The sequence below is a fragment of the Lemur catta genome, chromosome 2 (assembly GCF_020740605.2).
Source record: "Lemur catta isolate mLemCat1 chromosome 2, mLemCat1.pri, whole genome shotgun sequence".
In the NCBI taxonomy this organism is placed as follows: Eukaryota; Metazoa; Chordata; class Mammalia; order Primates; family Lemuridae; genus Lemur; species Lemur catta.
The window spans coordinates 141,315,214-141,328,930 of record NC_059129.1 but is presented as its reverse complement, the minus strand read 5'-3'; the positions used below and the strand labels follow the sequence as shown (position 1 = coordinate 141,328,930).

Below are 13,717 nucleotides of genomic sequence, written 5' to 3'. Positions count from 1 at the left end.
GTCAGCAAAGGCCAACCACTAAGACCCGCTTGGGTCTTGTGGGGTAGAACTATTAGTAAGAAACGCACCCGAGAGTACTTCCCCCCCCCCACCCCAGGCAGTCACAAGGGACCACACGGGACCCTTCACCTTCCCACTGCCAGTGGCTGCTACTCTGGAGAATGCGGTCCCCCTCGCGGCTGTGGCACAGATCATCTTCTATGACTCCTTCGTACGGCCACAGATTATGTGTGGAATGAGTTCAGGTAAACATAATTGTAAAAAGTAGTCTTAACCTACCAGGAACACAAGTTTAGGTTATTGGTAAAGATTTTTTGTTTGGTTTGTTTTGTTTTCATCTTAAAGGCTGTGACTAGGGAGGTGACAGAACAGAGGAGGGTAGGGGATGTGGAGAATGCCTCTCACTGGCAGCGGGAGGGGCAGCGAGGGGCATCACCTGGCCTGAAACCCAGTGTGGACACGGGTCGATGGCGCTCATGGGAGAGGGGGGGTCCTCGGGCAGTTCGTGTTCATGCTTTTGAGTGACGGGCATGCCCTTGTCAGTTACAGCATGACAAAGGAGATGACTCCAGGAGCCAGGACAGTCAGTTCGCCCTTTTAGGACTTTAAAGTAACCCCGTATTGAGAAGAGAGAAGAGCTGAATGGTAGCATGGCCGTTGGCCCGGGCACGGCACTCCCTCAGGCCCGGCCAGCTAAACGTGCAGGACAGACGCTGCATTTGTGAAGACGCGGAGTTGCCTCGGCGACAGTGGGGCGGCAGCCGGAGGCTGCTAGGGTTGGTGCAGCAGCCTGAGGGCCTCAGCATTTCTAGGCTGTTGTCTTGAGAGTCGCAACATGAGGTCAAAGCTGTGACATGCTGACGACCATGTTGGAGGCAGGAAGATGGGCCAGGCCCCTTGGCCGTCCTTCTTCCATCAGCAGAATCTTACCCAGAGGCCCCGCCACGCACACAGCCCTCAGCGGGCCTGTGGGTCACGTTGGCCAGCATGGGGCCACACTGACCCTGGAGCTGATGACCAGCTGGGGAGACAGGGTGGGCTTCTGTCACTCCTGGTCATCCCTGGGACCCAGAAGAGGGTCCTCTGTCCCCGAGTGTGTTGCCCTCGGAACCAGATGGGGAATCTGTGAATGCAGGAGGGGCCGGGCAGGGGCTGTTGGCCCGGGGCCCTATGCTCACCCGAGTGACAGCAGGGGTCTCAGCCTCAGGTGCATGGCTAGATCCTTAGCTTGCCACTGTCAGCCACGTGATACACGATTCCGGGCCACTCAGTGTCTCTGAGCCTCAGTTTGATTGTCTGTAAAATGGGAGTACCTATTCCTATTGGTTCAGAATCACACACAATTTGCGGAAAGCACAAGGCCTTGTGCCCTGGCTCCCACACTGGCCAGTTCCCTCACCCACAAGGACTGCCCGAGTCCCCTGGGGCAGGGCTCCCGGTTTCATGGCTTAGGTTCTCATCCAGGGAATTCGCATGATGGGTTTGTGTGAAAAACAAAATCCATAGAAGATGGAGAATGCTATACTTGCAAGGTGTCTGTGCTTTTTCTTCCCTGAATGGGGGAAGAAGTTGTTTTTTCAAAATAAGGTAGCAATTGTCTGCATACACCTTCTCAGTTCTGCAGGGTTGGGGCGTGGGGGGTGCGGCTGTTGTCCCCAAGCTGAGCCATTGTTGCAGTGGCTGTGGGTGTGATGGTGTCTCTGAGGGCCTGAGTTTCACCCGCAGCCCCACCCTGTGCAGCCGGCTGGCCCGAGCCCGCAGGCCCAGCTCCCCGCGCTGTGACAGGGCCCCTGCCAGCTCTGCCTGTGGGGCTCAGCTGGCCTGGCCGAGGCTCGAGTGAGGCTGTGGGAAAGAGCTGCACAGAGTAGGGCTACACGCCTGTGTGGTGGGCTTAATGAGACCCTTGAATGCCCTCGGCTGGTGGCCTGGTGTCTTCCCAGACTCCTGCTGTCCCCATGGAGAAACAGGGGCCTCCGGCCTCTGGCACTCGCCAGCACAGTTGGCACGAACTTGGCCGCTGGCTAATCGGGGGTGGGGGTGGGGGTGGGGTGGGTTCCAGAGCCAACGGCTTTGGCCTCGCTGTGTTCTGGAACTGTCCCCTGAGGCTTTGGGCATTCATGTTTATTCTTCTTTTTCTGCTGAGGTCTCCAACAGCCAAGGGAGATGACTCTGATCTCTCTTTCCATGGACGTCTGTTTCAGGGCTCCAAAGTCCTGGCCAAGAAGGAGCTGGCGTACGTCCCGATCATTGGCTGGATGTGGTACTTCACAGAAATGGTCTTCTGCACGCGGAAGTGGGAGCAAGATCGCAAGACGGTCGCCACGAGCCTGACGCACCTCCGGGATTACCCCGAGAAGTATTTTGTACGTAGGCATCAGAGCAGCCGTGTCGTAACGGCTCCTGCAGGGTGTGTGTGACCAAGGGCCCTTGGGTGCCTTCTGTGGGGTGACGTGACCATGGGGTCATGTGAGACCATGGGACCATAGGACTAGGTGTGACTGAAGAATGCTTTGTGACCATGGGGTTGTGTGTGACCATGGGTCGAGTGTGACCTCGCAGCTCTGTGTTGACCGAGGGACCCTGTGTATCTTCCACGGGATGACGTGTGACTGTGGGGTCGTGTGTGACCGTAGGACCTGTGTGACCGTGACTGCCGCCCTCTGCCTTCCAGTTCCTGATCCACTGCGAGGGCACCCGGTTCACGGAGAAGAAGCACCAGATCAGCATGCAGGTGGCCCAGGCCAAGGGGCTGCCCAGCCTCAAGCACCACCTGCTGCCGCGCACCAAGGGCTTCGTAGTCACCGTGAGGAGTTTGAGAAATGTAGGTAAGGAAGATCGCGGTGTCCCTGCGGCCTCCCCGCCCCAGCAAGGACAAACGAGCACAGCCGCCCTCTGATAGGCAGAGCTTGTTTCTTGGCTGTGCTGCCCAGATAACCTGTGGCTGGGAGCTTGGAGCGGCTGCTAAATTGGGTCTCTGAGGGGACTGGGAACCTGGGACAGGTGACACATGCACACCTGGCAGGCACCTGGTCGGCTGCACTCTCATCTGGGGTGTCCAGGACAACACTGTCCTCTGCTGTCAGCAGCGGCACTGTGAGCTGAATGGGTAGCCTGCAGGCCCCAGGGAGCCCAGTTGGGTTTGGGGGGCATTTCTTGCCCACCTGCTGGCATCAGATACCTGCAGCTGACGAACTCTGACCTTGTGGTCTGTCGCAGACGACCTCTGGGTCAGTAAGAACAGGAAAATAGCAGCAGCAACTTGCCACGGGCCTCTTGTTGCACTTTTGTCTGTCTCCTTTTTGATCCTCCTCCGCCAGTTCAGCAACACCATTCTGCAGCCACCTCGTCCCAAATCCCCACTGCCCTTCCCCCCGGCTCTGAAGCAGGTATCCCTTCCCGCCTTCCCGTCGGGGCTTTGGTCCCTGGGGGCAGCTCAGTGGCTGACCAGGCGGAGAAGGCTGGCGGCGGGCGCTGGGATCCACACCAGCCTGACTCCAAAACCCCTGTCCTTTCCACCGTGCGGCGCTGGCTGGCACTGCAGCACGTGGACGTGTTTCCGCTGTGCGTTTCTCTGCTCCGTCACCCCCTTGTTCACTGGTGCTTCTTCAGCCCTCTGACCCCACAGCACTCACTGCGCACCGGCCAGGTCCCAGGCCTGCGACGGTGGATTCTGATGTGACTTCCAGTATGTGACAGGCTCACTCCCCATTGGGCGGCCCCATTAACATCGCAGACTTGTTCTCAGCCACGTTTCAATTGACTGCAATTCAATTCCTTCCGAAGTCTCCCGTCAGTATCTTGTCATAGGATAATTTTATAACGATCTTATTTTTCTAGGGGAACAAATGCTCATAGAATGCTGATGCTGCTGTAACTTAGTACACTTGGGATTCATTTATTTTACTATCTGTATTTGTTTAACACATCAACTGCCATGTGAGTTGTGTTTAACTCACACTAGTTTTGAGCTTGGGGCCTTGTGAAACGTGTGACTCACATGTCTCTTTACCTTGGGAGCCACGTGGTGCGCATGACACTGACGCTGCCACGCTGTAGTGGACGTGTCACGGGCTGGGTGCCCCCTGGGCAAAACCCTGCAGTTGGCTGGTGAAAATCTTGTTGATGTTCTTGTTGTTACAATTAATATTGACAACTTAATTGCACATAACTCACAGAAAACAATAAAAAGTAACACATTTTTCATTAAATTAGAAAGGATTGTTTTGTTTTTGAAGTTTTCATTCTATGTAATAAAACACTGTGGCCACAAGGAAAAAAGTATTTTTTTCTAGTGTGGCAGTCAGCGTGTTAAAGTTCGGTGTTTGCTGGCCATGATAGGCTGTGCAGTTAGAAAGTTGCAAATCACTGTTGTAGTACATCTAGCTCCGACATTGCAGTATGAGTTTGTAACTGATCTGACCTCAGTAACGACCTCTGCTTTCTCATACTAAGTTATAGTGGGGTTTTCTGGTTACAAAAGATGATACATGTTCTATGTAGAACATCTGGACGATACAGAAAAGCACAAAGAAGAAATCTGTAATCGCACCATTACGAGATAACCAGTTTGAGATTTGATTGTCTTCCAGTGTGTGTGTCTACAAAACAAAATTGGGTTCACATGCTATATACTGCTTTGTATTTGTTTTATTTTTTATAGTTTCAGCTGTATATGACTGTACACTCAATTTCAGAAATAATGAAAATCCAACACTGCTGGGAGTCCTAAACGGAAAGAAATACCATGCAGACATGTACGTTAGGTAAGTGCTCATGTGCTCCCCAGAAAAGAGAGTGCCCGTTCTAAAGTAATCACATCGCACGTGACCCAGAGACCTCCGTCCAGCAGTATCTGGTTAACGCTTTCGTGTTTGCGATCTGTTCTGCATGGAACTTGTTTACAGTCCGCATCAGTCCGCATTTATACAATGGACTCGAGACACATCTTCCTACTGTGAATAGTCTGGGGAAGGCGCCTTCCCTCCCAGCTACTTCCTGATCCTCTGTCACCAGCTCTTTCCTGTCACAGGGCTCAGGCTGGACAAATGGAAGACCCTATAGTTGTTTGGAGGCTGAGTATGAAGAGATTACTTTATTGACCCCTTTTCTCAGAAGATGGGTCTGTCGTGTCCAAATACACACAGATACAGGTTTATAAGGAGGCCTAGAAGCAAATGGAAAAACATTTTTGCAGTAAAAGTCACTTATGTGTCATATTCCAGACCATTAGTGATTTTATTGAAAACGCATCTAGAAGACATTAGACAAACCAGTTCTCTTTGCCTACTTATCAACTTACAGAATGGGTCTAACACCTCCAGAATGTCACCAAGGTGGTAGGAAACAGATTTGAAAGATGCTGCAGATGGTAAAACACAGGGATTCGTGCATTAAAACCTAATGTGACGTGGGTCAGGGATGGTTCCTTATGCTGTAGGCCACCTTCCCTGAAAGCTAACCAGAACTGGAAACGCCACGCATGGAGACCTGCAAGTCCCTATTAGTCAAGTGGTATATAACCTTCTGATTAAAGCCCTTGCACTTGCCAAATTACAACACAGCACAATGAAAAGTCAGTGGCCCATCATCCCTGGTAGGCTATAAAAATGTTCCAACTGTCCTGAGGAGATGTTTTGCTGGACTGGCCGCCTGAATTAAATAGCTTCCTCCCTGGAAACAACTCTGGCTCTCCCATAACAAACAGGAAAGAAGCACCTCCATTATGTTTTCTAACTGTGCCGGCGCCAGTCTGCCTTGTGAACATTCTGTGGCACATGAGGGCAGGAGAATCATCTGCCTTCCCAAAGGAAACCTCCCAGGAGTAAAGTGAGTTTTATCCCCCATTTGACACCTGGCAGGAGCTCCGTTCAGCGGTCAGCTGGGCTCAAGTTATTTGGGGAAACCGCAAGCAATGCTGCAAGACTATTTTACCTCACAGGTAACTGCAACTCTCCAAAGCTTAGGCGGGAGCAAGGGAGTGCACAGCCAAAACATGACTGTCGTCGGGCTCACCCACCGAAGCCGGGTCACTGTCACTGAGAGAGGAACAGTATCGTTTATGCGACTCAACACACATTTTCTCTCGTTGTAGTTGCCTATTGAAAATGATTGAGTCATTTTCGATACAACGTACTAGAACATTAAGGGCAATAATGTCAAGTTATTGAAAAGAACAAAATTGCCTAAATTCTCATTATTTAAATAAAGAATTACTATGCAGGCTTTAAGGATCTGGTTTCTAAACCAGAATAGATCAGAAAGAGCAAAGATGTGGAGTATTCGTGGAAGTGCAGTACATGTAGGAACAAACAAACTGAAAGAGTATTTCTGGAGGAGCTCACAGGTAAGTTCTAATTATGTGAAAAACTGACCTCTGTACAATACTGCATTGAAGAGGAAGCCATTATTCTAATGGCAGTGGCTCACTGTAATCTGTTATATAAGATGAAATCTCATAGTTTAGACTATAGTGTGGTAGATCTAAAAATGTATCCTCTTACTAAGATAGTCCTAGGTTGTAGGTTACAGTTGGGAGTGGAAAATCATGCCAGATATGAACTTTGACGTGGACAAAATCTGGTGTAAAGGAACATTCCTTGAAATCACAAAAGCCAGCAACCTGAGAACAAATAGAAATATATATGGAATAGGAAACGTGGCAAAGTGACTTCTCCCCTTGTTCAGAATGGGCTGTTACCAGTGGACGGGCCTTAAGCCCTTGCCAGCACCAGCCCTTGGAGCCACCTGAGTTGCTGAGCTACCGCCGGGGTGCAGTGACTCAGGGGCCGCTGTCTGAGCCACAGAGCCTGGGGAAACTTTAGTTCCCCAACATCCACACCACTGATTTGTCAAAGCCCTTGGAGAAAGTCTGCCTCAGACTTTCCAAGAGGCCAGAGAAATCATTTGCTGGGAGAAACTTTGCTACTACCATTAAGTCGTTACCTGGCTAAGCAGTTGTTACTAGTTGTTACCTCTCATACACAGATTCTGTGTATATAGGATTGTCTCGTGTGGAATTTATCCTCTGTGGGAGAGACAAACATTAGGTTTGGGGACCATCTCTGCGAGGTGGCAGGGAAGATGGAATAAGGCAGGTGTCTGTCCCCTCTTCTGACAATGTCTTTGTGTCACTGAATCCGACCCTTGGTCGTTCCTTCGTGGGCCATGACTGCATTTGGGCCTGTATCTCCCCGATATGGACGTGGAATTTTGCCTCTTTCTATCAGTTGAATTACTCTCTTCCCTTCCCCATTATTTATGCTACTTAGACAAAGAATAGAAAGTGGCAAACACTGTCATTTGAAAGTGGATGCCGGGGCGCTGGCCTCCCCCCTGCTAGCTGCTCTCTGCCTTTGCAGGCGCATCCCGCTGGAAGACATCCCGGAGGATGAGGACAAGTGCGCGGCCTGGCTCCACAAGCTCTACCAGGAGAAGGTCGGTGCGTCGGGGCTTCGGGGGTCCCTTTCCCGTCACAGCTGTGGGCGTACCGCACGGCCTTGTGGGATTGAGAATGGCAGGAAGTCTTTTTCCCCTGGGTGAGGTCCCCTAGAGCCAGTTATTAGTGATCCTGGAGCTGACGCTCTACTTGGCAACAGGGAAAAGAACATCGCAAAATCTGCTGTAAAGGGGCTCCACAAAAACAACGGAAGTACCTTACAGGCAGAGTGGAGCAAAGATGAGGTATTGGCCCCCACGGCCGCTGCGTTCCTGCCTCTGGTCCCAAGAGAGTATTCTCCTGGGGTGGGTGTTCTCTTTAGCAATGGGTATGGCCTTGATTGCTTCTGAATGAAGAATCTGGCTGGCATAAGCAGGGATCCACCTTGCCCTCGCCAGGTTCAGACCTGCTGTGGTGGCCTTGCCCCGCTTCTGGCTGTGCTGCGGCTCCCTCATAGTCCTTTTGCTGTGATGCCTTTAAAGCATCACCCCACAGAGCTGGCCATTTCAGCCTCTTTCCTATGTGAGTTATGGGCACAGCTCTCCGGTCTCCTTTTACAAACAAGACAGATGACACACAGTAAATAGTGACTAGTTTACCCTGTCACCAGAGCCTGTAATTGTGCAGATTCCTGGGACCCAGCCTCAGTGATTCTGACTCGGAAAGTGCAAGGTGGAATCTAGAAATGCGTGCTTCTAGGAAGCTGCTTCTGCTGCAGGTGGTCTGAGACCCGAAGCTTTTTAACAACAAGATTCTGAGTTACCGAGCTTCTGTGCTGATGCACCTCTGTGCCCCAGCAGTGAAACGCAAAACAATGTGAATTCTTCCCCTCCGGTTTCATGCACGAGGCAGGATTTTTCTTATGCTGTTTTCTGGTTTAATCACTGAAGCAGTGTAAAAAATGTCACTTTTAGCAAAAAGAAAAGTGTGCTAAGAAAAGGCTTAAGAAATGAATCCTTTTGTAAAGAGCCACACATAAGTTTATGTTCCAAAACCCATCAAATTAAAAGATTTTTCCTGATGGGCCCTTACTTTCCTGTGTTCGGGCAGAACCGTGGCCATTGGCAAACCAAGCTAAGGGGGTGCCTTTCCTCCTTGTTAGTCTCTTAGCATGTTTTCTCTAAACTGTGTTTGCATTTGATGACAGTGTTCAACCTGGTGGGCTTCTCAAAAGGGTCTAGTCCAAAGCCCTTACGCCACTGAGGAGGAAATTAAGGTCCAGAGAATGATGTAATTGGCCCAGGCTTCCAGCCAGGTCCTTTCTCTGTCCATGGAGGGCTGGAATGACAGCCCAGGGCTGGGCACCCAGAGTCCTCTCAGTTATCTCCTGCAAGCAATGCCCTGCAACCCCCAAATCTTGTCATCTGTGCAGCCTCCAGGTGGAGGTGGAGTGCCCTGGGAACAGGTGTGGCGAGGCCAGACTGTCCGTGCTGGGGTTGGGCCCTCCCCTGACTGCGGCTCAGCTCCCCGTTTCACAGGCCAGGAGCCTGGGTGCCCACCCAGAGTCGGGAAGCTCTAACCCAGGCTGCCTGACGTGGGGCTCCCACTTCTCCCCCGTGAGGGCTTTGGCTGTCCCACCTCTCCATGTGTCCCTGTGGGAGGGGGACAGCCAAGGTGGTATTGAGAAGACACAGTAGGTGCCTCCAGAGCACTTTCTGGAAGGTGGTGCACAACCCCAGTTCTGAGCCCACAGTGGCCCCCTTGTGTCTCTGAGCTTCACCTTGGGAGTGGGACCTCAAGAAAGGCTGGCCACTGACCCCAGTGTCGTGTCCCGCAGGATGCCTTTCAGGAGGAGTACTGCAGGACGGGCACCTTCCCTGAGAGCCCGCTGGTGCCGCCGTGGCGGCCCTGGACCCTCGTGAACTGGCTGTTCTGGGCCTCGCTGCTGCTCTACCCTTTCTTCCAGTTCCTGGTCAGCATGGTCAGCAGCGGGTCGTCCCTGACGCTAGCCAGCTTTGTCCTCGTCTTCTTTGTGGGTAAGTGGGGAGCAAGAGGCTGGCAGAGGGAGGCTCCTGACCCCCAGACGGGGGGGTGCAGGACAAGTCCTACACAGGCAGTTGTGCCCCTAATGAAGAGAAGGCACACCCTGCTGCTTCCTGGGGACTAGGTTTCAGGAGGAGATATGCTTTTTTCAAGTTTGTTTAATTTTTTTTATTTCAGCATATTATGGTGGTACAAATACTTAGGTTACATATATTGCCTTTGTCCCATGTGAGTCAGAGCTTCAAGTCTATCCATCCCCCAGTGGTGCGCACTGCATCCATTAGGTGTGAGTACACCCATCCCCTCCCCCCTGCCCCACACCCGTTGAATGTTCCTACTGTATGTGCACGTAAGTGTTGATCAGTTAATACCAAGTTGATGGTGAGTACATGCGGCACTTGTTTTTCCGTTCTTGTGATACTTCATTTAGTAGAATGGGCTCCAGCTCTATCCAGGATAATACAAGAAGTGCTAGATCACCCTTGTTTTTTGTGGCTGAGTAGAACTCCATGGTGTACATATACCACATTTGATTAATCCACTCGTGTACTGATGTACACTTCGGTTGTTTCCAAATCTTTGCAGTTGTGAATGGTGCTGCTATAAACATTCGAGTGCAGATGTCTTTTCTATAGAATGTCTTTTTTCCTTTGGTAGACACCCAGTAATGGGATTGCTTGATCAAATGGTAGTTCTTACTTGTATTTCTTTGAGGTATCTCCATATTGCTTTCCACAGAGGTTGTGCTAGTTTGCATTCCCACCAGCAGTGTATGAGTGTTCCTGTCTCTCGGCATCCACGCCAACATTTATTGTTATGGGACTTTTTGATAAAGGCCCTTCTCACTGGAGTTAAGTGATATCTCATTGTGGTTTTGATTTGCATTTCCCTCATGATTAGAGATGTTGAGCATTTTTTTCATGTTTGTTGGCTATTCTTCTGTCTTCTTTTGAAAAATTTCTGTTCATGTCCTTTGCCCACTTTTTGATAGAGTTGTTTGATTTTTTCTTGCTGATTTTCCTGAGTTCTAAATAGATTCTGGTTATCAATCCTTTATCGGATGTATAGCATGCGAAAATTTTTTTCCCATTCTGTAGGCTGTCTGTTTACTCTCATGACTGTTTCCTTGGCTGTGCAGAAGCTTTTTAATTTGATCAGGTCCCATTTATTTATTTTTGTTGTTGCTGTGATTGCCTTTGGGGTATTCTTCATAAATTCTTTGCCTAAGCCAATGTCTGTAAGAGTCTTTCCCACATTTTCTTCTAGAATTTTAATAGTTTCACACCTAAGGTTTAAGTCTGTTATCCACCATGATTTGATTTTTGTGAGAGGTGAAAGCTGTGGGTTCTGTTTCAGTCTTCTACATGTGGCTATCCAGTTTTCCCAGCACCATTTATGGAATAAGTATACTTTTTTTTTAATTAAAAGATGTACCTTAATGCTAAAAATTAAAATATTAAAACAATATCCACTCCTTGTAGAAAAACAATACAGAAGGAATGTGGAGAACACCCCAGAGACAGGCCACTGTAGTGATGCTGCCGAGGCCCCAGCACTGCCTGGGGTGTGTGGACCCACAGGGGGCATCTCTGCACCTCCTTGCCCTGGAGCCTGACACTGACCACGGTTTGCCCTGGGTCAGGTCACTGCGTTGGTGTCCTGTTCCTCTCACGAGGTCTTTGAGCAGGAGTCTGTGTTTCACACACTCCTCTCGGGTATCATCATCATGCTCCATGGAGGTCTTAGAATTGGCCCCAAGCAGGAGTCTCCCGTTTGTAAGTGACCTCGGGGAGACAGGGCCTTGGGCTGGCTGGCAGTCTGCTCCCCCTGGGCCTGAGGAAGGTCGGAGGCCATGATGCCAATGCTTTGTGAACCTGTGCGCCAGGACCTGGGAGATTTCGTTCACTTGCTCATCTATTAGCTCTTAAGCATTCATCATAAATAGACGGTTTGCCAGGCCCTGGGCACACCAGGGTGATTAGGACATGGTCCCTGCACCCGAGCTCACCTGCCTGCTCCAGAGGCTGCAGTTTAAACCCACTTCTGAGCAGTGGGCCTGATCTGGCAGCTTCCCAGTGGTCAGACTGGACTCCCAAGGGGTCCAGCCCTTTCTCTGCTGTGGGCTAAATCCTGCTCTCAGAGGAGGGGCTTAGCTAGTGCGGGGACTTTGTTCACCGCTCTGATGCTTGCACCAAAAGCAATCTGGGAACTTGGTGCCTTTTCCGGGCTCCTGGGATGTTCTTTATAAAGCTTCGCTGAATATTAGCTGTGCCCCTGTGAACAGCTCGGTTTGCCAAATTCATGTCCAAGGTCCGAGGATGAAAACCCTCCTACTGCAGCCTTGCTCTGTTCGTGTTAATGTCACTTAGATGTTATAGTGAAGCTGGGATTATGAAATGGCACCCAAAATCCGCCAGCTCTGTGCTGCTGCTTGCGAGGGCAGGCAGTTGCCTTCTCATGGTTCTAGTAGCAAATCGCCTCAGAGTCTGTTTGGGCCCCTCTTCACTCTCTGCTCTCCCATCTCTGCAGCTTCTATGGGAGTTCGGTGGATGATCGGTGTGACAGAAATTGACAAGGGCTCTGCCTACGGCAACTTCGACAGCAAGCAGAAACAGAATGACTGACTCAGGGACATGTCACCATCTAAAGGGAACCTGGGGGAACTGGTGGCCTCTGCATATCCTCCTTCCTGGGACACAGTGACGAAGGCTGGGGGAGCCCCTGCTGGGAAGAGCGGAATCTCGGCCTCTCAAACCTGGGAGTTTGGTCTCAAAGCCGGACAGGGAGGAAGATGCTCTTAAATCTTTTTTGCCCCCATGTGCTTTAGTGGGCTTGGGTTTTCTTTCCTTTTGTGTGTGTGAGAGAATGGCTGTGTGGTCGAGTGAGCCTCCTTCTGTGATAATTCCAAGGGTGTTTCAGGCTGCAGCGGAGGCAGGGCTGGGGACCGAAAGGGCAAGTGTTCCCTTTCATCCTTTGGTGCTGAGTTTTCTGTAACCCTCGATTGCCAGAGATAGAGTGAAAAGCGCTTTAGGTAACATGACTAAGTTAAGCCTCCAAAAAAAAAAAAATTAAAGTGCTTGTCTGGGTCACCTGTGGTATATGTTTACACAGACCGCTCCCCTCCATTCGGTCCCCTGCAGGCAGCTGTGGTTCTCAGTCTCACTGCAGTGCGCTGTCCTGGAGAAAGTCTTGCAGGTGCGTCCAACTCCCTGAAGAAACTGATCTCACACATAGGAACCCTAGAAATAAAGCCTGGGCATCCTGTAGCGATTTGCGAGATGAGCTTGCATCCCCCTAACCACGTTATACAAATACCTCGCCCTCTCCTGGCACGTGGAGCTCAGCTGCAGCTCCTGTCCAGCTCCCACTTTACTCCACTGAAGAGCAACCGGCATCTCCCGTGGCCTCTGCAGTCAGGGCCACTGCTCACTGCTGTCAGTCAGCAGAGGCCAAATGCAAAACGAGGAGGAAAAAAAGGCAGCGATATTTTCAAAGCAGAACAATTAAATACTGCCTTGTCACCTTAGGCTGAGCCGCCGGTGGCACTTGGATGTGTGGGCATTTGTGAGCATGAGAATTAAACAGGAGATGACTCTCTCCTTGTGTGCAGCTCCATGCTGCCTAGTCCAGACCTCACGTCCGCTGTGGGGACAGAAGGGATGAACTGTTCCACATAAAAGCTGGCCGACCATCGTATCAGAGTGATATTTTAGATGTTTGTGCATTTAGTCACTAAATGTTTACCAAGCACAACTGAACTAGCTAAGCCGAGGAGTTAGTTACAAGAGTCCTAGAAAAGCTCCCTGCTTAAGGGACAATAACATATCGATACGAATGAATTTGAGTCTGCAGAAGTAAAAAGGAACAAATTCTGGCTTACCCATGGGGAGAGCCCAGGGCCTGGGTTCACGCTCGCAGCACCCCTGAAGGCAGCCTCCAAGAGCCCAGCACATCCCCAAAGCAGAGCTCCTTGGGCAAAAGCCCAAGATGACAACCTTCAGCCAAAGGGGCCCTTGGGAAAGCCTAGTCCTGTGTGTCTGTGGGTGCCCCTAGTGGGCCCACCCCCTCAGAGGGACCCCTGAAGTGTCTGTCATGTGAGTCACACAGAACTCTGCAGCTCACTGCTGTCAGACTTGGGCACACCCTTTTCCTCCCAGATGCCCCCATCTGCAAAATGGGGATGAGAACACCTACCTCCTGGTTGTGTCAAGGGTAAAAACAGGCTCACTTTAAGAATCTGAAGAAGTAGGGGATGAAAGATTAGAAAGCTGCCTCCCTGTTGCTACTTCTCAGAAATGC

The 13,717-nt window shown here is 50.7% G+C and overlaps 1 protein-coding gene across 2 annotated transcripts in view; it reads left to right on the top strand.

Annotated features, from left to right (window-relative positions):
* The window catches only part of AGPAT4 (1-acylglycerol-3-phosphate O-acyltransferase 4), a 97,949-nt gene extending 85,442 nt beyond the window's left edge, over positions 1-12,507 (top strand). For both annotated transcript variants that reach the window (XM_045544704.1, XM_045544703.1), the window contains exons 4-9: positions 2,202-2,363; positions 2,672-2,825; positions 4,661-4,763; positions 7,359-7,434; positions 9,213-9,411; positions 11,948-12,507. In XM_045544704.1, the coding sequence (XP_045400660.1) occupies positions 2,202-2,363; positions 2,672-2,825; positions 4,661-4,763; positions 7,359-7,434; positions 9,213-9,411; positions 11,948-12,042 (789 nt within the window). In that variant the 3' untranslated portion in view covers positions 12,043-12,507. The remainder of the gene's footprint in view (positions 1-2,201; positions 2,364-2,671; positions 2,826-4,660; positions 4,764-7,358; positions 7,435-9,212; positions 9,412-11,947) is intronic.
* Positions 12,508-13,717: the final 1,210 nt, after the last annotated feature.